Source organism: Heliangelus exortis, chromosome 28 (assembly GCF_036169615.1).
Source record: "Heliangelus exortis chromosome 28, bHelExo1.hap1, whole genome shotgun sequence".
Taxonomy (NCBI): domain Eukaryota; kingdom Metazoa; phylum Chordata; class Aves; order Apodiformes; family Trochilidae; genus Heliangelus; species Heliangelus exortis.
The window spans coordinates 4,760,688-4,781,094 of NC_092449.1; the positions used below are offsets into that span (position 1 = coordinate 4,760,688).

Here is a 20,407-nt window from a genome sequence, read left to right on the forward strand (position 1 = left end):
GGGCACACTCTGCGGGTGTTTTGCTTTTCCACTTGAGCTTTGCTCTCCTGCTTTGAGGTTGGCGATCCGACCGGGGCCAGACCCTGCCCCTGTAGCCAGGGAAAGGCCGACAGCAGACGGGAAGCTTCGCCTCGGGCTCTCCCTCCCCATCTCTTCTGGCAGAGAAGTTAATGGCAGCCCCTGGCCCCGTCGCTTGGCTCAGACCCGATGCACATCGCGTGCAGAACCGTGCCAAGCAGGATGGGTGAGGGCAAAGGCTGCTCTGCCGGGTGAGCATCTCCCCTACCTCTCCCCTCTGTCTCAGGAGACCTGCTCTTTGCTAGCTGCCTGCTGGAGTTTTAAATGTTGCCTGTACAATGTTCGCAAAATGCCCAAAGCATCAAACAGGCCCAGGTGGGAGGGAAAAAAATGGCATAAACAAAGCAGACGGGAGGATTTGTTAAACGCCAGCAGCTGCTGGCAAACACTTCAGTATCGCTGCAGACGGGCACCGATCGATACGGAGCGTGGGGCCGCGGCTGGCACTGCGCAGGGGGGTGCGGCTGAGCCCGGGGGGCACCCGGCCGGGGAAGGGTGGGAGATGCTTGGGGGCTGCTGGGGCAGAGCTTCCCCTCCGCTTCCCCACCCGAAGCCCCAGGCCCTGGGGAAGGGGACACATCTCCATCTCCGTCCCCCGGAGCTGTGCCGACCCCCCCGTCCCCTTGGGGTTGGTGAGGCAGGACGGCAGCTGGGGGCGGGCCGAGAGGCAGCTCCCGAGGCTGGTCTGGACGCGGCAGGGAGCTCGCCCGGCATTGCCATGGTAATGGAGATAACGGCGCTGCCAGGCGCGGAGCAGCGGGGGCAGGAGCTGGGCTGGCGGAGCTCGCCGGGAACTCCGGCACCGGGCCCGTCGGACCGATGTCCCCTGCCCGAGAACAGCGGGCGCGTCCCAGCTGAGCGCCGAGCCCTCGGGACACCCGAGGGGACAGGGGCTGCGCTGGGCTGTACGGTCCAAACCTCGGTCTCTGTAGCAGCCAGGTTACAATTAATTCCCGTTTGCGGCTCGGTCCAGTTTCCCTCACACCGCTCCAGCTCGTTCCCGTTGCTGTGCGAGATCCCGGTAACCACGGATCTTATCCAGCACATCGGTGTGAAGCGACAACACTGCAATTAGCGGGAACAGGAGCCGCAAGTGAACAGCCGCCCTCGCCAGTATTTATTACACCTGCTCTGGGGAGTTCGTGTGCCTGGCCCAGCCCCACCGGGCCGACTCCTGCGCACCGGGCGAGAGGGACGCGGCGGAACCGGAGCTCCCGAGCTCAGCCCCGGGCACCACCGGTGCCGAACGTCCCCAGGGTGCAGGGAGGTGGCTCGGACAGCCCCCAGCATCACCACCGCGGACCCGGGAAAGCATCTCCGTGCCGTTCCCCGCGCACACGGGTCCCCCCGATGGCGGGGGAGAGGCGGGGTCCCCACCCTCGCCGCAGTTGCAGCCTGGTAGGGCGGTGTTGCACGGGCGCCTACCGAAATCTCTCGCCTCGCCACCCCCAGCCGTCTGTCGCTGCTGACACTCACTGGCAGGAATAAACTCCAACACCTACCATATGCTTTGCTACTTCTGCTGCCTGCGCGCACTTGTTACTATATCCTTCCAAAGCTGAGGCTGCCTCAGCGCAGGGGGGTGGCTGCCAGGCCGTGCCCCGACGGCGGGGAGAGGGGCTGCGGGACGGCGCCGCGGGGATGCCCGAGCTTCTGGCATCTCTGTGGCCGGTGAGTGCACGGGTCTCTGCCCGCCGGCGGACCCAGCGCCTGCTCTCACACCTAACCGGACACCGACAATGCGCCCACCGGGCGCTGCCACCGGCCGAGCCCCGGTACAGCTGCTCCAGCGCCGGGTGCGCACCCGGTGCCACTCTGGCCGAGCCAGTGTGGGCCACTCCCGGGTCCCTCACCGGGACGGAGACGCGAAGCAGCGCGGAGGCTCCGGTTTCTGAGCGGCGTCCCCAGGACCGTTCCAAAGCAAAACCACCGGGAAGGGTGCGGCGAGCGGCCGGCAGCGTGTGCCCCCCGTCCCGTGAATGCACGGTCACTGCCCTGCCCCGCGGGAGGGAGCGTTCACCTCGGTGTAAAGGCACGGAGCGGTCTCTTCCCTCCCCTCAGAGCTGTTTTGTGTGTCTGATGATCCTCGCAGCTGGGGAAATTAATTTTGTTTCCAGAGTGGATGCACCTCTGCGCATCCTCCAGGCGCCGAATCTGGTGATGCAAGAGCAACAGAAAGAAGCCCTTTGAGGGAGGCCTGGCCGGGCTTTACCGGCCCCTCTCCTGCCCCTCGCTCCCTCACCGCACCCCACTCAGCGGGGAAGGGACGGGGACAAGGAGGGGCACGCGTGAGCACTGCCCCGCGGTGGCTGCCTGAGTCCCCGTGGCACCCCGCATCCTGCTCCTGGGTTTAATTGCACCGTGCAGCTCTGATTCCATTTTTGATTGCAGCCTAACGAGGCCGGGGCAGCAGGAGAGGAAAACATCAAGTTTGAGGGAAACAAAAGGGGAGAGAAAAGGGTATTCATTGAGGACTAACAAGTCCACGGATTGGCGCCTGTGTTTGCTGGCCATGGTGCAGGATGCTGCAAACAGGGAGAGGGGATTTCTTCCACACATTTATCAAACCAGGTGGTGCAGCGCGAGGAGGGCAGATTTTTCCCGGTTTTCTGCCGTCTCCCCGTTATTTTTAATCCCTGTTGCACAAGAGCTGCCCCCTCCCCAGCAAGCAGTGGATTTTGCCTGCTCGCAGGGCGAAATCATGTCGCGATAATAAAGCCCAGTATCCCCAGCGGCCTCTGTTCGGGGGTGGGCTGGATGCCCTGGCAGGCCGGGGCCGGGGAAGCTTTGCTGTTCCAGCGGGGGTGACAGGGAGGTGAGGATGGGGACAGGGACAGGGATACGGACGTGTCAGCACAGCTCAGCTCTGGCTCTGACCCCCACCCCGGTCTTCCGCTGCCGGGGCGGTCCCAGGGGCATTTCCGCGGCTCCGGCGCGGCTGCCCGGGCCTTTTTCCCCGCGCCATCGAGGTCTGGGATCTCGTTACCGAGCTCCTTGACTTTGAGCCTCTTGGAACCAGGCGCTCGCTAACAAGACAAAAAGAGTGACAGCAAATAAGCCCAACCGCGGAACGTGGCCTTCTCATCCAGCATTTTTAATTCCCCCACGTTCTGTCCCTTCCCTCCTTTGCCGACGGATTGAAGCCGCTGTAATAAAATTATGAAATAATAATAATAATGATAATAAAAAAGCTGCAGCCCCCACCTCGATGCGGCAACCATGGAAACTGGATCAAGAGGACACCTGTACATTTCCATTCTGGGCTCCCGCTTTGTGAATATACGGAGGAGCACTAATTAAAATCCCAGCGCAGGCAGCAGAGGAGAGAAGGAGCGGCCCCGGGAGAAGGGGTGCGCGGCTCGGGGATACGGGGAAGGGCTCTGCCAGGTGCTCAGACATCCCCAAACCCCATCCAACACCATCCCCATGCCGAGCGGGGGGGTCGCCGGCCTCCAGCCGCAGGACTCGGGGTCGAGGGGCCCCGGGGTCCCCCTTCCCACCCCGGGGATGGTGCCCAGAGCAGAATGGGGCCGTGGGGCCTGTAGGTCGGGGTCTTTGCCGGCAGCAGTGTCACCCTTGCCAGCCTGGTCGCAGCGGGGCCAAAGAGACGAGCGACATCACGCACCTCCCACGGGAAGGGCGAGGGCAGCTGCCCCGGCCCTGCCGACCCCAGGGATCCCCCGGAGCGGGGCTGCTCCCTGTCCTGTGCCTCACACCTTGGAGCTTGAGCTCGGTTTTAGTCTTTTTTTAGCCGTTTCACCAGGAGGAAGCTCTCCGATCTGGCACGTGAGGACCCAGGAGGAAAAGGCTGTGTTTAACCTGAAGGTTTATTTTTACCGGCAGCAAATGGCAGCGCCTGGAACATTCCTCTGCCTGGAGTTAATTTTTGCTGAAGCTTAGTTTTAGTCATTGTTGTCTAAACCTGTCTCCTCCACATTTATCTCATGGAAAAGCTGCCGGAGCTCAGCCCACGGGATTTCAGTGGCTCCCGGGCCGGTGACCCACTCCCCGTTCCCGGTGCCCGGTTTCTGCCAGCCCGTGGCAAGGTTCGGGCAGCCTCCAGCTTGCCCCTGGCAGGGACTCCGGGGCCTGCGGGGGGGGCACAGCCCCGACTGTCGCTGCTTTTTTTTCTCATCAGAGCAGGCGTCTGGCTGTCACCTTCCCGCAGGAGGCCATCAGAGCCCGGAGCCCTCTGATTGCTGATGACGGGTCTCAAATCGCTCCGAGAGCATCCTCCCCAGCCTGAGCCAAAGCTGGGCTGGCTGCGCGGGGGGGTCAGAATGGATGGGGTGGGAGAAAGAGCTCTCCGCTCGCCCTGCCGGGTGCTTTTTCCAAGCAAGCTGCTCGTTTTATCCGAGCGAGCTGCTGGGGAGGACAGACACGCACAGCAAGAGACATTCCTCCTCCTCCCCGGCCCCTCTCGACCCTTCAGCTCATCCCGGGGGCTTCGCGCTGCTCTGGGGTCCCGCTCCGTAGACACGAAGCCCTTACACCGGCATCACCGGGGCACTGCTTAGGAGGAACCGGCAGCTCCACTGGCCGGTCCCTGGGCCCCGGCATCACCGGCTGTCCCTGCCCGCGGCCGCCCCGCAGCCCCGATCAATTTTGGGGAGAAGAAAATTCCTCGTTTCCATGGGAACCGGAGAAGAAAAGTTTCTGGGGCTGCGGCTGACATTGTGCCAGCCAGGCGAGGCAGCAGCTCCCGAGCCCAGCAGCCGTGGATGCCTCCCGGCCGTGCCACCCTATGTCCCCCCATGTCACCCCCGCCACCGCAGCCGCGGGGATGGGAGCCGCCGTTCAGCCCCGTCTCCTTTCCTGGTGGTTCAGCTCCAATTAGCGAGGTCCCCATTAATTTTTTTCCGCTCAGCAGCTCACGTCAGTGTCAAACCGGCAGCGTGCGGTGCCGGGGGGAGCCCGAGCTGCCGGGAGCGGCGGAAACGAAGCGCTCGGATCGGTCCCGGAGCACCCCGAGCTCTGGCCCCGCCGCCGCCCCGAGGCGGGAGCCCCCCAGGTTCCCCATCCCGGCCCTCGGAGCCGGGGATAATGCGGCATCCAGACGGAGCCGACCTTTCCACCTTTCAGCTTCACCTGAGGCTCCCTTTTCCCTGCCATTATCTGCATGGATGCCTGTGGATTTCATTTCCATATTCATGGTGTTTTAATGACCCTGTAATATCTTTATGTTCTGCAATTAAATGTGAAATGGTTTTTTTTTTTCTTCTTCTGCAGATTAGCATCTGCATAGGATCATTTGTGGCAGCCGAGGGGAGGAAGGGAAGGCTGAGCAGGAGGGAGACGGGGCTGATAAAACTTCAGAGCTCAGCAGGCTTCACCGCCAAACCTCCGGGACGGCGGGAGCTGGGGACGGAAGGCGTCCCCCCAGCCCAGAGGGGTCCCGTCCCTATCCCACCCCCACGGGACCCTTCTCTGGGCTCCCCATCGCGTAGCGCCGTCTGTCCCGCATCCAACAGGCGGAGGCAGACAGACGGACAGACGGCATCGAGGCCACCGAGGGGGGAGGAATGGAGACGGGGCGTGCGGGGAGCCGGCGGTGCCCCCCCCATGCCCGCAGCAGCCTCCCGGGGCTGTGGGGGAGGCATGAGAGCTCCTATCGCTCCATCTCCATTCCCCGGAGCTAATGGGCAGCTCTGCCGGCTGCACCATCCCCCTCCGGGATGTAATTGGGTTTCAGCCCTGCAAGATGGATGAGCCCGGGATGAGCGCGGAGCGGGGGGAAGAGGAGGGGCAGAGGCAGTTCAGGGTAGGACAGACACCCCTTTCCCCCCCCCGCCCACCGCCCTCCCCTTCCCTGGGCTGTGGGATGCCACCAGCCCCAGTCCGGCCCTAGAGCTCCCTGTGGGGCAGGTGGGGACAGGCAGGTCCCAGCGGGATGGCCACGAGGACCTCGGGGGAGCGGGACTGGGGGCTCTCAGCTCCTCCATGGCAGACGACGGTGATGGCAGCATCCCCAGCTCGCTCCCAGCTTCGAGCTGCACCCCGCAGCCTCCCCCTCCTCCCCCCTTGGTCCTTTTGAAGCTGCAGCTGCGAACAAGATGTTTGCAAGGGTGAGGGGCAGGAATGGCGCATTTGGAGCATCGAGTGGAGACGGGGCTGAAAAACACCTTCTGTTTGATATTTTTGTGACCCCCACGCAGACTGTTATGTAGTATTTTGAATGTAAATAAATTATATTCGTGCGATGACTCGAAGCGGAGGTTTGTTGGGAAGGAGGGAGGGAAGAAGAAAGGGTAACAGGTACAAGAAAGAACTCTGCAGACGTGAGGCATCACCTTAACCCACCGATCCCATCACTTGTCCCCACCTGGGTGGACGGGGCTGGAGCAGAACAGAGCAGCCGCGTGTGCCCAGCAAAGGGGTGGCAGCACGGGAGGATGCCGAACTAGTTTATTATTTGTGAGTAGCACAGCTCCATCTAGCACTCGTGAAACTAATGCTTTTTCACAGCTTGATTCATCACTCTGGGAAGCGCTCAGGTCAGTCCTGCCTGTTGACAGTCACAGCCTGGAGACAACCAAGTGTTTCTGCAGAGCCAAAGCTGACACCCGGGCAGCATCCTTCACCCTGCAGCTCCCTGCAGCCGGGCACAAACCCCTTTTCCCTGCACAGGGCTCGGTCCTTTCCCAACACCGATGACATTTGTTTCCCTCTGGCAAAGCACCCTCTGCTGATCTGTGACATGAGAAACGCGTTTGCTGCCTGACCCGGAGCTGTGCGGCTCTGTGAGAAGCAGCACAGGGAGAGCACGGGAGGAGAAGGGAAAGGAGGGCGAGCTCGAGGCTTTGTTTTTTTTTTTTTGCAGCCAAATCGACCTGAATTTGGCCAAAGCCACTTCACCTTTTTGTCTCTTGCAGTCTTGGTCCCCAGAGCAGTGACTGCAAAGCTGCTGGAGAGTCAGGACAAAGGACTGGGAACACCCAGAGCATCTCAGCCCCCCCGGATGCTTTTCTGGTTCTGAAAGGCCTTTGAAAATTTCAACATACAGGATGCCAGGTGACAAAACCCCCGACACACCGTGGGATGCCCTTGCTCACACCCCAGCTGCTCTGCAGCCCCTGTGCTGCCTTCAGGACCTGGAGGTGCCTCGGGACAGAGAACCAGGGCACCTGGGAGCTCTGGGGACAGAAATCGCCACCCTGGGCAATGGAGGTGTCTGTAGAACTGTCCTGCCACCCCCTCAGGGCACTTGGAGAGCCCCAGCCCGGCAGCTGTCACTGCAGTCACCGAACAGCACAGCAGAGCTGGGCTGGGAACCGCCCCGGGCTGGGGATCTGAGCTCCTGGCACAGCACCCGGGTGAGGAGCAGAGCCAGGCAGCTGCCACAGGGAATTAAAAGAAATCTGCTGCAGTGAGTCCTTCCCTCCAGATGGGAGCAGAGCTTGCTTGGTGAGCCCAGCGGAGGGACAGTATCAAAGCGTGACGGTGAATCCACAGGAGCCAGCGGCCTTTGGGCACCAAACGCTGGTGGGACTGGCACAGCCACTGGGAGGAACTGGTTCCAGAGCCACAGGGCAGGCCGGATGGCAGCGGACCGGCAAGGTGGCTCCTGCAGCACCCTGCAAACAGGCAGAGGGCCTGGAAATTCATGCCATGGGGTCACACAAGTCTTGATCCCAAATCCATCCTTTTCTGCTTCTTTTGCAGCGACTAAACACCTGGGCCTGCTGCTGGCAGCAAGGCAGAGCAGATTTTGTAGAAAATTCTCTGAAAGCTCGAGACAAGGTTACTTTTTTTTTTTTTTTTTTTTTTTTTTTTAATTGAGTAGACATCACCTGCAACCCATTAGTCGTTTGAGAGGAGCCAGACAGGTCCGTGTGAGGGAACAAAGGCGTTCTGGAGTGCTCAGCTCCTCAGCTGAAGGACCGCTGCCACTTCACAAGCACTTGACAGCACTTTTCTTCCTGAGCTCAACAGCCTGAGCCAAACCAACGCAAATTGCCACGGCACGGAGGCTGCTCCGGGGGACTGAGCAGGCACCGAGCCCCCCCGAACCCGCACCCGCACCCCGAGGTGGGCTCCAAAAACACCGCTGGAGCTGAGCTCTGATCTGCTGGACGTGACCGAACCAGGTCAATGCCGTGGTGTGTCCCACCGGGGGCTTGAGGAAGGCGCTGGCTGCCGGTGCCCCGGGGAGGGGGGGTCCCGGGCAGGGCTGGGGCTACGGGAGGCCCTGGGGGTGTGTGGGGGATGCACCCCGGGTCCCTGAGGGTTCACTTCCCGCAGACCCCAAGTGTTTTTAGGAACATCACCCGCGGTGTTTAACAGGTTTGGGGGTGTCTGCGCGATTTCAGCCCCCAGCAGGACCGGGTGTGCATCTGTGCCGCCACCGGGCGGCGATGCCGCCATCCCGCCGGTGTCCGCTGGGACCACCCTGTGCACCGACCCGCTCGGGCTCTGCGAGGGTTCGGAACCGGCCCGGAGTGGCTGAGGTCACGGACCCCGCACCGGTTCCGCCGCCGGTGCCCCCCGACCCCCGGCCCCGCCCCGCCGCGCCCCCGGCGCTCCCCCCGCCCTCGCCGCGCCGCAGCCAATCAGCGGCCGCCGCCGCATCCGGGGCCCGCGCACCCCCCGCCGCTCGCGCTCGGCCATGGCGGAGGTGAGTGAGGCGCCGCCGGGGCCTGGGGCCTCCCCCGGGACCGGGACCTCCAGCGCCGGCAGCCGGGGACGGGGAACGGCGGCCGCGGGGGGATTCGGCGGGCGGGGCGGCCCGGGCGGGGGGCGCCGAGGCCCCGGGCGGCAGCGGGCCCGGGCGCAGGGGGCGGCGGGGGAAGGGGCTGCCGGGCGTGCCCCGGCGGCGGGGCCCGGGGAACGGCACCGGTCCTGAGCCCCCCCCCCCTCCTCCCCAGCCCCCGGGGATGCCCGCGGCCGCACAGGCGGGAAAAGCATCATAAAGGGGCTCCGGACCGGTGGACCCGTCCGGGGCTGGGCCCGGTCCCGGCCTGGTCAGGGCTGGTGCCGCCGCGGGACAGCGAGGGCCCGGAGGCTGCGGCACGGCCGGGTCCAGCGGTACCGGGTGATGGGGAACCGGAGGCGGGAGGGGACCGGAGGGTAACGGCGGGGCTGAGTGTCGGAGGTCGGGGATGGCAGAGGGAAGGGCTCACGGGACAGTGGGGACCGGGGGGGTCGCGCTGCCACCGTGTCCGGACGCTGCTGCCGCCGCTCCCGGTGCGGGCATCGGGCCGGGGCGGTACCGCGGGAGCTGCTCTGGGTGGTACCGGTCCCCGTCGGGCCTCCAAATAGCCCCGTCCCGTCAGAGCGGCCTCGGGGCACATCCTGCACCTCGTACCCCCCACGGGACCCGCGTGGTGACCGCGGCATGGGGGGAGGACGCTGGAAAAACGTCCTGGTGGTGGGGGACCTGGAGCAGGACCTTGGAATGCTGGAGAGGGAAACGGTCCTGGTTCTCCTCAGCCTCTTAACCCGGTGGTCTCAGCCCAAAGGGTTTTCCCTGGAGAAGCAGCTGGCCTCGTGCTGGGGAACAGCTTTGTGAGGGCACAAACCTCGGGCTCTTCCTCTGCCCACGGTTTCTGAAGTGTGGCTGCTGCTTCTGTTCCACGTGCATGAAAACTTGAGTCCAGAATTAAGGAGGGGCCTGGAGTCATCCAGAAATCCTACCCGGGGATGACAGCCAGCCACCTCAGGGCAGCTTCTGAGCAGAGAGTTCCTGTCTGCCTGAAAAGCAGGGATTAGTGGGAGGAAAGAGCCTCCAGGAAACCTGAAGTGGGAGATTCAAGGGATTCAGCCCCCTTTTCCCCTGCTCTGAAACACGACCCTGGGATGCAGCAGCTGTTGTGCAGCACTGTGCTGTCAGAATAAAGGGAGTTCACCACCATGGCCTCTCGTGGTGGCCCAAAAGTCACCAGCACCAGGAGCACCTTGGCCAGGAGCTCTTCTTGAGCTTCTTGAGCCCGGGTGCAGGAGGCGGGAGGAGCAGCCAGTGCTGAGTTCAGGCAGGGGTTGGTGTGTGCCTGGAGAGCAAGTGCTGGGGGTCAGAATCCTTCTCTTCCGTGAAGATGTTGGCTGCCAGGATCTGAGATCTGCAGCTGGTGAAGGGATAAATAACTAGGAGGGTGCTGAAGGTGAAAAAGCTGAGCTGGAAGCACTGCCAGCTGCAGTCAGAGAGAGGGGAAGGTGTTGAGTCCAAGCAGAGGTGACCTGGGGGAGCAGTTTCTGATGCTGCCCTCTGAGGGCTTTATTAACTTGTGCTTTGGAATTGAATCAGTTGCCTTTGCTGGGAGGGGGGGATGTGGGGTGTGTGGTGCTTTCCGAAGAGGTGTCTCAGTGTGTTTCTCTCTCCTGGAAGGCCTCAGTTGGAAGGCAGAGCCCCAGGGTGGTGCCATACCCAGCACACAGCCTGTGTCCCGGAGAGCCGGCTCTGCAGAGCGCTGCAGGTACCCAGGGCTTGGGGCTGCTCCTGGGGGGGTGGGATGCTCTCCAGAGGGAAAGGGGGGGCTCCTCCCAGGCTTTGGGGTGTCTGAGGGTTTGGTGCTAAGATCCCAGCTTCTTCTCCCCCTTGCAGTTGTGTCCATGGGCTCAGCTGATCACAGACTGAACCTGGCAGAGATCCTCTCGCAGAACTACGGCGTGCGGGAGGAAAGGGACGAGGATGATGATGATGCTCAGGAGAAGCAGAAGTCTTTAGAAGAGCTGGAGAAGAGTTTCAGTGCCTCTCAGGTAAAGGCAGCAAGGGAAGGGAAGTCAAAAGCTCTGGCTTGCTCAGCTGGCAATGTGCTGTTCAGGGGGTCTTGTGTTTGCTTTGGATAGGGAGGGTGGTTCTGGCAGCAGGTGACAGTGGTAAATATGGAGCCTGCCAAGTTATTAGGAAAATATTAGGAAGAATTTTTTCACTGTGAGGGTGACAGAGCAGTGGCCCAGGCTGCCCAGGGAGGTTGTGGAGTCTCCTTCCCTGGGAACATTCAGAACCCACCTGGATGTGTCCCTGCGTGACCTGCTGTAGGTGACCCTGCTCTGGCTCTACTGAGCTCCCTTCCAACCCCTCATTTTTATGTGATTCTGAGTTGCTGCTCTGGTGAGGTGGCCTTTGCTTGCCCTGGAGAGCATCAGCTCTTGGGTGTGTGCCCATTTCACAGGGAGGAACCACAAAGATGAGGAGATCCATTTCCTGTGGTGGTCCTCAGGGGCCTTGGTGGAACACAGAGTGTGTTTTTGGTCACAGAGACTCTTTGCCTCAGGCACAGGGCTGATACAGGGATTTGCTCCTTCCCACTGCTATAAATACAACCCTGCTGCTTGGCATCTCTTCACCAGCATGAAGTCTAGTCTAAAAAAGAAGTATAATTTAAAAATGCAGCATGACCTGAGGCATTTCAGAGCCCCCCAAGGGGCAGAGCTGGCCTGACTGCTGCTGCAACCTCTGTGTTTGCTGCAGCTGGTGTTGGTCTCAGTGCTTGTTCCGTTCCTGATGGAGCTTTGTCCTCCTTTTGCTCAGAGCAGTGAAATGCCATTTGAGGAGCTGCTTGCACTTTATGGCTATGAGGCATCTGACCCCATCTCAGAGCAGGACAGTGAGAGCAATGACATCACTCCAAATCTCCCAGATATGACTCTGGATAAGGTAAGAGCAGCTGCCTGTTGGCCAGAAATGCTTTACTTTAGGCCTCACCCCCTACACGTGTCATTATTTTTTTTTTTTTTTTAAGTTAAAAATATTTTTTCACTTTCTTGTTGTTGTTAAAAGGAACAAATAGCGAAGGATTTGCTTTCAGGGGAAGAAGAGGAGGAGACCCAATCTTCAGCTGATGATCTGACTCCCTCTGTCACGTCCCACGATGCATCGGACCTGTTCCCAAACCAGCCTGGCTGTAAGTGTTGCTCATTTCTAAGGAATTGTTTTCTCCTGACAGTCTGTGGTGTGCAGAACAGGGCAGGAATGTTTTTTCTTCATCTTGCCCCCTCCGTTTCCTGACTCCAGTTTTTCCATTTTCCTTCTGGGGGGTGCACATGAAACCTGTGTCCCCGTGGTGTTACTGGGATGGGGTGGGATGAGGGGAGCATTGTCTCCAGCTGTCACTCCTGACACAGAGGGTGTGAGGATGGTTTTGCTACCTGCTGCAGTTGCAGTTGTTGCAGAATTGCTGGATTATGCAGCGTGGCTGTTCCTAAACCCTGGGACAGGCAGGAAGCCAAAGGGCAGGAGAGGGACTCTGCATCAAGTGGTGTTTTACTCCTTCTGCTGGCCTGCAGAACCAGGGAGTCTGAGCTCCCTGGGCTGGTTGGCTCCATATGGCAGTGGGCAGATTCCTTTGTTTAAAAGGAGAAAATTAAAATCTAGGTAAGTTGCCTGTGAGATGCTTGCTGAAAGTAATTTTAGCAGAGAAGGCAGAAAAAATTGAGGAGAGGGAACATGGAGTAATAGAAAAAGGAACATTTCATAACTATAGGTCTTTTTCTTTCCCACAAAGCAAACAACTTCCTTGCTGATGAAGACAAAGAACCCTGCTCATCTCCATGTGCTTCCTCCATGGCTGAGGATTCAGAGGAGGATTCCATCCCAGCCAACGAGTGCAAGAAGGTGAATGATCTGAGTGCATGGGGAGGGGGAGCTAATTCAGTGTGTCTGAGTCTGAGGAAGGCACAATGCCAAAGCACTGTGGTCCTTCCTCAAGAAATTTCATTTCTTTCTTTGTGGAAGGCAGTGGCAGGTGTGGGTCACAACAGCTTTTCTTAAGTACAATTTTGAAATCCTTATCTGAAATTGTCTTCTGCTTCTGTTAAGGAAAATGCTGTTGTGCATTGGTAAATCAGAACAGGCTGTAGCCCTGTAATGGTGAAAAGCTGTGCAACATTCCCACCAATATTCCTGGCAGTGAAGGCTGCAGGAGAGCTGCTGCATTTCTTCATCCCCAGCCTTAGCTGCTTGTGATATATCTCTTAACATTAAAACTATGTAAATGCCCCCAGGTTCCCAAAGTCTCATCTCGTTGTAGTAAATCTTTTTAGTTACCCTATAAAATAGTCAGGGTTCCCTAGAGGTAATAGTGATGGTGAGGGACTGCTGATCCATAAATCAGCCTCCTGCTGTCATTGTCCCTAAATGATGAAGTTCATCTTGGTGCCTGCACATTTTCTGTTTCAATGTGCCCACTTCTCTGTGGTGATCTTTCAGGAGATCATGGTTGGACCTCAGTACCAAGCCACTGTTCCCACCCTCCACTTGAACAGGCATGGTGAAAAAGGTAAGGCAGCCTCGTGTGTCCTGCTGGAGCTGTGGGGCCCTGGTCACCAGTTCTGCTCTGTGTCACCTCTCAGTGTTGACACAGGTACAGAGTGTGCTAATGCTTATCTGAATAGAATTTTTCTATATTTCTCAATATTTCTGAATATTTTTTTTATTGCAAAGTCTTTCTTCTTGCTTCACTCTGTGCTGTTGCTTTACTTTTTTATCTCTGCTTTGCTTTGTGCCATGTTCTCGTGGACTGAGAAGCCTTCAAAGCTGAAGGGGGCAGGAATCACTCAGGGATGCTGTGTGCTCCCTCAGTTCTGCATGGCTGGGGCAGCTCCTAGAGGAGCCCTCCACGCTGTCACAGGGCAGGAGCAGCCTTGCAGCTGCTGAATTTTTGTCTAGAACAGGGAGAGGGTCTTGAGCCCTGGCCAGGGTTGTAATTCAAAGCAGACTCCATCTCCCACTCTTCTTATTTACTGTGCTGGAAAAGACACCTTAGAACCTGGGGTTTTCAGTCGCCAGGATTAATGAATCAAAGCAATCTTTGAGAACAAAAACCTTGTCAGGCAGCCCTTCTGAAGAAGTGGAGACAAGCTGAGCCTGTGCTCAGCCCTCAAAGGGGTATAAAGAGAAGATTTTCTGTTCCAAGTCTGCAGGGAAGGTGCAGCACCTCCTCTGCAGTGCCCGGCTGGAGCACCAAGGAGAGGTTTCCTCTCTCCTGTCTTTCTCATGCACATACACAAAGACTGTTTCTTAGAATTCTCTGCTCAGTTAGCTTATTCCAGTGCTTTTTCTGTCAGCCTATGAGAATGAAGATCAGCTGCTTTGGGACCCAAACATCCTTCCTGAGAGAGAGGTGGAGGAGTTCCTGTACCGCGCAGTCAAGCGGCGATGGGACGAGCTGTCTGGCAGCAGCCTGCCAGAGGGAGAGATGGTGAAGGACAATGAGCAGGTGGGCACGGGGGCTGCTCATGGCCTGTAGGCACTCCTGAGACCCCAAAGTTCCTACTGAGTCCCTACTGAGACACCCACTTTAAAGATATTCTCCCAATATCCCAAACTCCCTGAGCCACAGCTGGCAGCAGGAACCTCCTTTTGGATCCATCCTCTGTAGCACTGTCTAATTCAGATAAAACAGATAAAACATTTGGCTAAGAAACTTCAGAGCAGTTATTTCCTCTAAGCTAGCTGGGTCAGATCCCCACAGCAAGCCTGCAGCAACACAGAGACACACCTGTAATCTGCAGAGTTTCAGCCCTGGGGGTTGTCATCCATTGCCTCAAGAAGTGCAGAAAACCTTGCTGAGGGTCAGGACAGGGTTAGTGACAAAGTGGCCCCTGGGAAAAAAAATAAGTTTTGTGAAACAAAGAGAGTCCTGAGCATGCTGGTGTGTGGCCTGTTGCTCAGGTACAAGCTGTCAGTTGCTTTCTCCTGTTTCCCAGGCTTTGTATGAACTGGTTAAATGCAACTTCAATGCAGAAGAGGCACTGCGGAGGTTACGGTTCAATGTGAAGGTTATCAGAGGTGAGAACCTCCCATATTTGGACTCCTGTGAGTGACACTTTTTGGATTCTGTACATCTCCAGCTCTTTCTTTTTGCTATAGATGAGCTTTGTGCCTGGAGTGAAGAAGAATGTAGAAATTTTGAACATGGCTTCAGGGTCCATGGGAAAAACTTCCATCTTATCCAAGCAAATAAGGTAAGGAGGCTCCCCCTGCATCCTGCTAAGGCACAGGAGGTGTGTGCCTTCCCACCAGGTATGTTTTGAGCCTCGGCTACTGCAGGAAGTTCAGGACTGCTGAGTTCCCACCCCAGGCTTTGTGTTGACTCGTGCTCGCAGCCATGGGCTGTTCACTGCCCTGCTCTGCCTTATTTTCCAGGTGGGAGAAGTCACAAACAACACTGACCTGCATGAGTGATGTCAGTTAATTACTGATTAGCCCTTTCTGGAGTCTCAAAAGTTCTTTCCAAACTCTCAGCCCTTGCAGTCCTTCTGTGAATGAGTGAGTTGAGCATGTGGATGTTTTGTAAAGTCCCCTGGGGTCCTCTAGAACGGAAGATGCTGTTGTAGGGAGAGCTGTGCCCCAGGACATAGGCTGCTGTGCTGGGAGTTGGCAGAACCAGAGAGTCCAGTTCTACTGCTGATAAAATGTGGGCATGTTGATGCTGGCCAGTGAAAATGGATGCAGGTTTGCTCTCATGATGTTAAGTGTGATGCTGGAAGTGCAGGAAGGTTCTGCACGAGTGAACCGTGTGTGAACCCACACTGCAAGAGCAGTCGTGCCCCATGGGGAGCGATTCCTCTGAAATCTCAGTGTGTGCTTCTGTTCTGCAGCGTAGCTGTGTCCATAGCAATGCCAATCACTGTAATGCACCTCGTTTTCTGTGCTCATTAAACGGGAGAGTAGTCCTGACTCCACCAGAGGAGCCTTGGGGCTCAGCTTTGACTGATTGTTCCTCCTCAGGTCCGCACCCGGTCGGTGGGAGAGTGTGTGGAGTATTACTACATGTGGAAAAAGTCAGAACGCTACGACTACTTCACCCAGCAGACCCGTTTAGGAAGGAAGAAGTACGTCCTCCACCCTGGAGCCACGTGCGTGGAATATTCTCACACTAAAATTAGTAATTTTAACCTCCCAGTGAAGATTCCTGCAGAGCACCTCCCCTTGGAGGGCGGCGCTCGCTCCTCTGGGAGGCTTCTTGGGGTGGGAGCGTGGTGGGATGCTCTGGAAGTGCTCAGAACAAAGGTGGTCAGTGTGGGGAGAGAAGGTGAAGGAGTTAAGTGCTTGGATGTGGGTTTTGTCTGTCAGAAAATACTCGTTTGTTTCAGGCAAATGCATTCACAAAAATTGAGGCTGGAGCCAGGGATTCGGGGCTGCTAACCTCAGGAAATAATTCAGTGAGGCTTTGGGAAGGGAGATTTTTTTTTAAGTAAAAAAATACACTATTTCTGGTGGTTTGGAGACTGAATTAATTTCTTTTTCTGTCGCCCTTTGACGCAAAAATCTTCACTTTGAAATGTATGATCATTACAGAAAATGCTTTTCAAAATGGTTGAAACTCAAATCTTTTTAAGGGCTCAAAACGAAATATTTGAGTTGAATCAATTAAAAACATTAGATGAAGCCTCGGCGTTTTTTTGCATTCTGATTCAAGACAGGAAAACACCTGAAATCCCAGATCCCCCTGTGGTGCCTGCTGGGCTCTGCAGGGCAGGAGGGGAGGGACGTTCAGGCTGGGGCGGTCTCCACAGCTTTATTGGTCGATGGCTTTGGATCCCAGTCACCATTTTCCCTGCCTGCATCTCTCTGCCTGACAGGTGGTGGCACTGCTGTCTCTCTTTCCCCACAGGGATTACACGGACAACGACTTGGATGGAGGGGAGGTGGAGAACACCACTCGCTCCCGGAGCTCCCTGCCCGTTCCCTCTGCAGCCAGCTGCCTGGATTCCCACTTTTCTCAGGACCAGCTCGCTATGGAGAGCACAGGTAACCTCCTGCCATGGGGATAGCTCCTCTGCCTCACCTCACAGCACCAGCTCCCCCTTTGCCTTCCTCCTCTTGCCATCATCCAGCTGTTGCTGCTCTCCCCTGGGGCACCTCCCAGGGGCTGTTGGCATGAGGGGATGAGAGTTGGGTTTTGGTTTATCTTGGAGTGTCTCTGTGGGATTTCCTTTAATTTCCATAGAAACACTGATGGCCTCCCATCTGCTGTCTGCATCTTGCCTTTCTTGGCTGCGTGCTGGCAGGGTTCTTTGTTGCTATAATAATAAAGAAACATTTGTGCCATCAAACAAATGCTGTTGGGATGAGGTGGGACTGAACCGGATTCTGGAGCTTGGTGTGTCAGGGCCTCACTTCAGGTTTCTTTCTCTTTCTCTTCCCTGCCTTCTGGGGCGTGCAGAGCCCCTGAGTGTGGAGAGCACAGCCTGCAGCCTGGGCAGCATCAGTGAGTCGGGGCAGGGCTACGAGTGCAGCACTCCTTCTGAGACAAATTGTTCCTTCGACCCCACAGAGGAAACCTCCTCGGGCACCACCTCAGCTCCCTGCACACAACACACTGTCACTGTGTCCCCCTCAGAAACGGGGCTCTATGCTCTGCCACCAGCAGGACCAGGACTAGCAGAGAAGCAGGAGACGTTGCAGAGCTCTGGTGAGACGATAACCATGGACTTCACTCTCCCTGCAGACATTAATGAGGGTTTACCTTTAATTGCTGGCCCTGTGGATTTGGACAGAGACCCAGAGGCAGTGGTGGCATCTGCGCAAGTGTCCTTATCGGTCACAGATTTTGGCCTCATTGGCATTGGAGATGTAAATAGCTTTCTGACTGCTCACCAGGCTTGCCCAGCACCCGTGGCTCACTCAGAGCCTTTGTCACAGTGAGAGTCTCCAGTCACAAACTTTGTCACAGACCCAGCAAGGACTCGGACCCGACGGAATGAAACCCTGGAACTTGTGCTGTTCCACAGGGACAGTTTGGAGCTGTTGGTCAGAATCCGTCTTTCCATCCTCCTTTATCCAAGGCTACAGTGAAACTAAAACACCTTCTGCTCCCACGTGTTCTGACACAATCACACCAAGCTGTGGCTGGCTCTAGTGAGGGGGTGGTCCCTTGCCCCCCGTTTTGTTGCCCACATGTACCCCAGGTAATTCCAGGCTGTGGGGAGAGTCCCTGCCTTTGGCACAGGGAATGTCCCTGTCCCCCTGGGGGGGACAGTCTGAGCTCAGAGATGTTTTGAGGGCAGGGATGGGGGGACAGCCTGGAGGTTGCAGCACTCTGGAGGTCCATGGGGAGCAGCATCCAGCCAGGCTGTGGGGCTGCTGCCTGCAGACAGGCACGGCAGTGCCAGAGGAAGATGAGGAGTCCTGGCCCTTCATCCCAGCAGCCATCCTGCATTCCAGCTGTGCCTTGTGACAGGCACACTCTGCTCTTGTGATTGCTCATGGCTCTGCTTGTGCTGCCACCAGCTGCAGGTGGGATGTGGTCTGGTCTGACCCTCCCCTGGTGTCTGGGAAGGTGACACAGCATGGGGCAGCAGCACCCTGTGCCCCCCAGTCCTCACCTTCCCCTGCTGTGAGGGCTGGGGACAGCTCGTGCTGGGAGCTACAAGGGTTTCACCAAAGGACACTGGCTGGTGGTGGTGAGTGATGTGATCCTTGCTGCCTGGTGCAGTACAAGAGGGTAAAATGCAAGTGGAAATATCCCAGCTTGCTGAGTCCATTCATCAGCTGGAGAGGGAGGAGGAGGCTGCTTGGCTCCCCAAGTCTGGTCCCCAAGCTACCAATACCAGGCAGGGAGAGCACAGCAGTCCCTGGGCTCCCTGCCCCTCAGCCTCACAACCACACACACAAAAAGCTGTTTTCTGAAAGTGTTTTTACTGCCACTGGGATGTTTTGGGGAGGTGACAGGGGTGGCCCCGTGTGGCAGTGAGGTGGCCAATGCTGTGCAGAGCCCCAGCAAAGTGTGTGGGTGTGCTGGAGCTGCTGGAGCTGCTTAACCTCTCAGGCCTGCCCCAGGTCTAGGGCTCACCACAGCTCAAATCCATGCTTTCTCCCTCCCTTTCCCCAGGCAGGGCTCTGGTGCAGGTGTTCCTTCCCTCAGCTGTTTTCTGCGTTTGGAAGGGGTTTGGGTTGATTTTTTTTTTGTTGTTGTTGTTGTTTTGGGAGAGGCCTTTGGACTGATCCTGCAGTTGGTTCTGCTGCTGGTGGATGTGGAAGATGACTCAGTCCTGAAGCCTGGATCCTCCTTCACAATCCTGTGGGATTGTGCTCAGCACCCTGGTGGGAGCAGGGAGACAGCAGCTGCACAGGATGCCAGGACCAGGCCCTGTCCCTCCTCTCCTGAGCCCCGGGCCTGTTTTGTGTGTGTTAATGGGGTTTTGCTCTGCCCCAGCTGGCCCTGCAAGGTGCTCCCAGGTGCTGGAAACAGAAAGCAACCACCAGTGCCCACCCCACAGTGGAACTGCCCGGGCTGCCATTCCTCTTTCCTGGGGGAGAGGAGGAGGGCCAGGCCTTGGCATCTCCTCTCCATCTTAGTTTTTCTGAAACCATTTTTTTCTTTGGTTTGTTTCAAGCCCTAATGAAAGGAGAGGGGAGGCTGGGGGAGGTGAAAGTGTCTCTTATTTATGTTCTTCAGTGTTGTTTACAGGTGCCCACGGGGTCTTTCAACATGAGTGTGGCACTTTTTCCACATAACTTTAAGGGAGAGGGGTGGAAGGGGCTGGGACAGGGAGGGGGTCACTCCGGGAGGCTTTGTTATTTTGTTGGGGTTTTTCTTTTTCCTTCTTACAAAGCACATTCACTTTGAGCCACTCCCTATGCTGGACTCTTTCCCCTCCCCTTCCCCTCCCAAGCCCTACACTGTGAAGTGATACTGCCTTGAAGACCCCTCGACATTATTTATTTAATTAAAAACATCATTTGAAAATGAGCTGGAAGCCTGTCATGGTTTTGGAGACTGAGATGCTGCAGAGCATCCTGATGGTGGTGGGAACAAGAACAGGGGTCCTGGCCTTGTCTGAGTCTCTCTGGCCCCAGGTGCTTGGTGCATCCTTGGCTGAATTCACCACCCTGGCACCCTGCGGGGAGGTGTTGGTTCCCCCGGTCCCCAGTGGGTAGTGGGGCCGTGGCAGTGGCAGGCAGGGGTTCCTCATCCACCTCTCTGCCTTCAGCAGGGAACAACATCCTGGAAGGGAGAGAAACGTCCCTGCTGCAGCTGCGTTGTGTGTTTCCACAGGAAGGCTCGTTCCTCACCACAAAGCTCCTCTGTTTCGTCAAAAAAAGCCCCCATAAATTCTGTTCTCTGGCTCTTGCCTCCTGTCCCGGGCCGGGCGCCCGTTCCTGGGTGGCTCCTGCTGCCGTGGCACCGTCTGACGGCCGCGGCACCACGTGGGGCAAAGTCCTGCTCCGGGCACCGGATCCGCTGGTTTATCTCATCCCCTCCGCCCTGCTCCAGGACGAGCCACGTCCCGACACAGCCCTGGCACCCCACGGCCTCCCGCGACCTCCCTTCCCGCAGCATCCCCCGCGGCTCCTGCCTCGGGGCTTCCCCCGCCCGACACCAAGATTCGGAGCCTGGGGGCTCTGCGTGGGGGACAAATCCTGCCCCGGCAGCTCTGCCAGGGC

At 57.7% G+C, this 20,407-nt stretch overlaps 1 protein-coding gene across 2 annotated transcripts; it reads left to right on the forward strand.

Moving 5' to 3' along the window:
- Nucleotides 1-8,643: 8,643 nt before the first annotated feature.
- MIER2 (MIER family member 2) lies at nucleotides 8,644-19,712 on the forward strand. 2 transcript variants are annotated; one of them, XM_071727437.1, is made up of 13 exons: nucleotides 8,644-8,692; nucleotides 10,400-10,487; nucleotides 10,616-10,770; nucleotides 11,546-11,671; nucleotides 11,795-11,918; nucleotides 12,519-12,628; nucleotides 13,223-13,292; nucleotides 14,080-14,231; nucleotides 14,722-14,803; nucleotides 14,885-14,979; nucleotides 15,746-15,873; nucleotides 16,632-16,768; nucleotides 17,184-19,712. In XM_071727437.1, the coding sequence occupies exons 1-13, from the start codon at nucleotides 8,684-8,686 to the stop codon at nucleotides 17,663-17,665; spliced, it is 1,758 nt and encodes a 585-aa protein (XP_071583538.1). In that variant the 5' UTR covers nucleotides 8,644-8,683; the 3' UTR covers nucleotides 17,666-19,712. The 2 variants fall into 2 exon arrangements, with proteins under 2 accessions (XP_071583538.1, XP_071583539.1); XM_071727438.1 differs by having other exon boundaries at nucleotides 15,746-15,849.
- The last annotated feature ends 695 nt before the right edge of the window (nucleotides 19,713-20,407 follow it).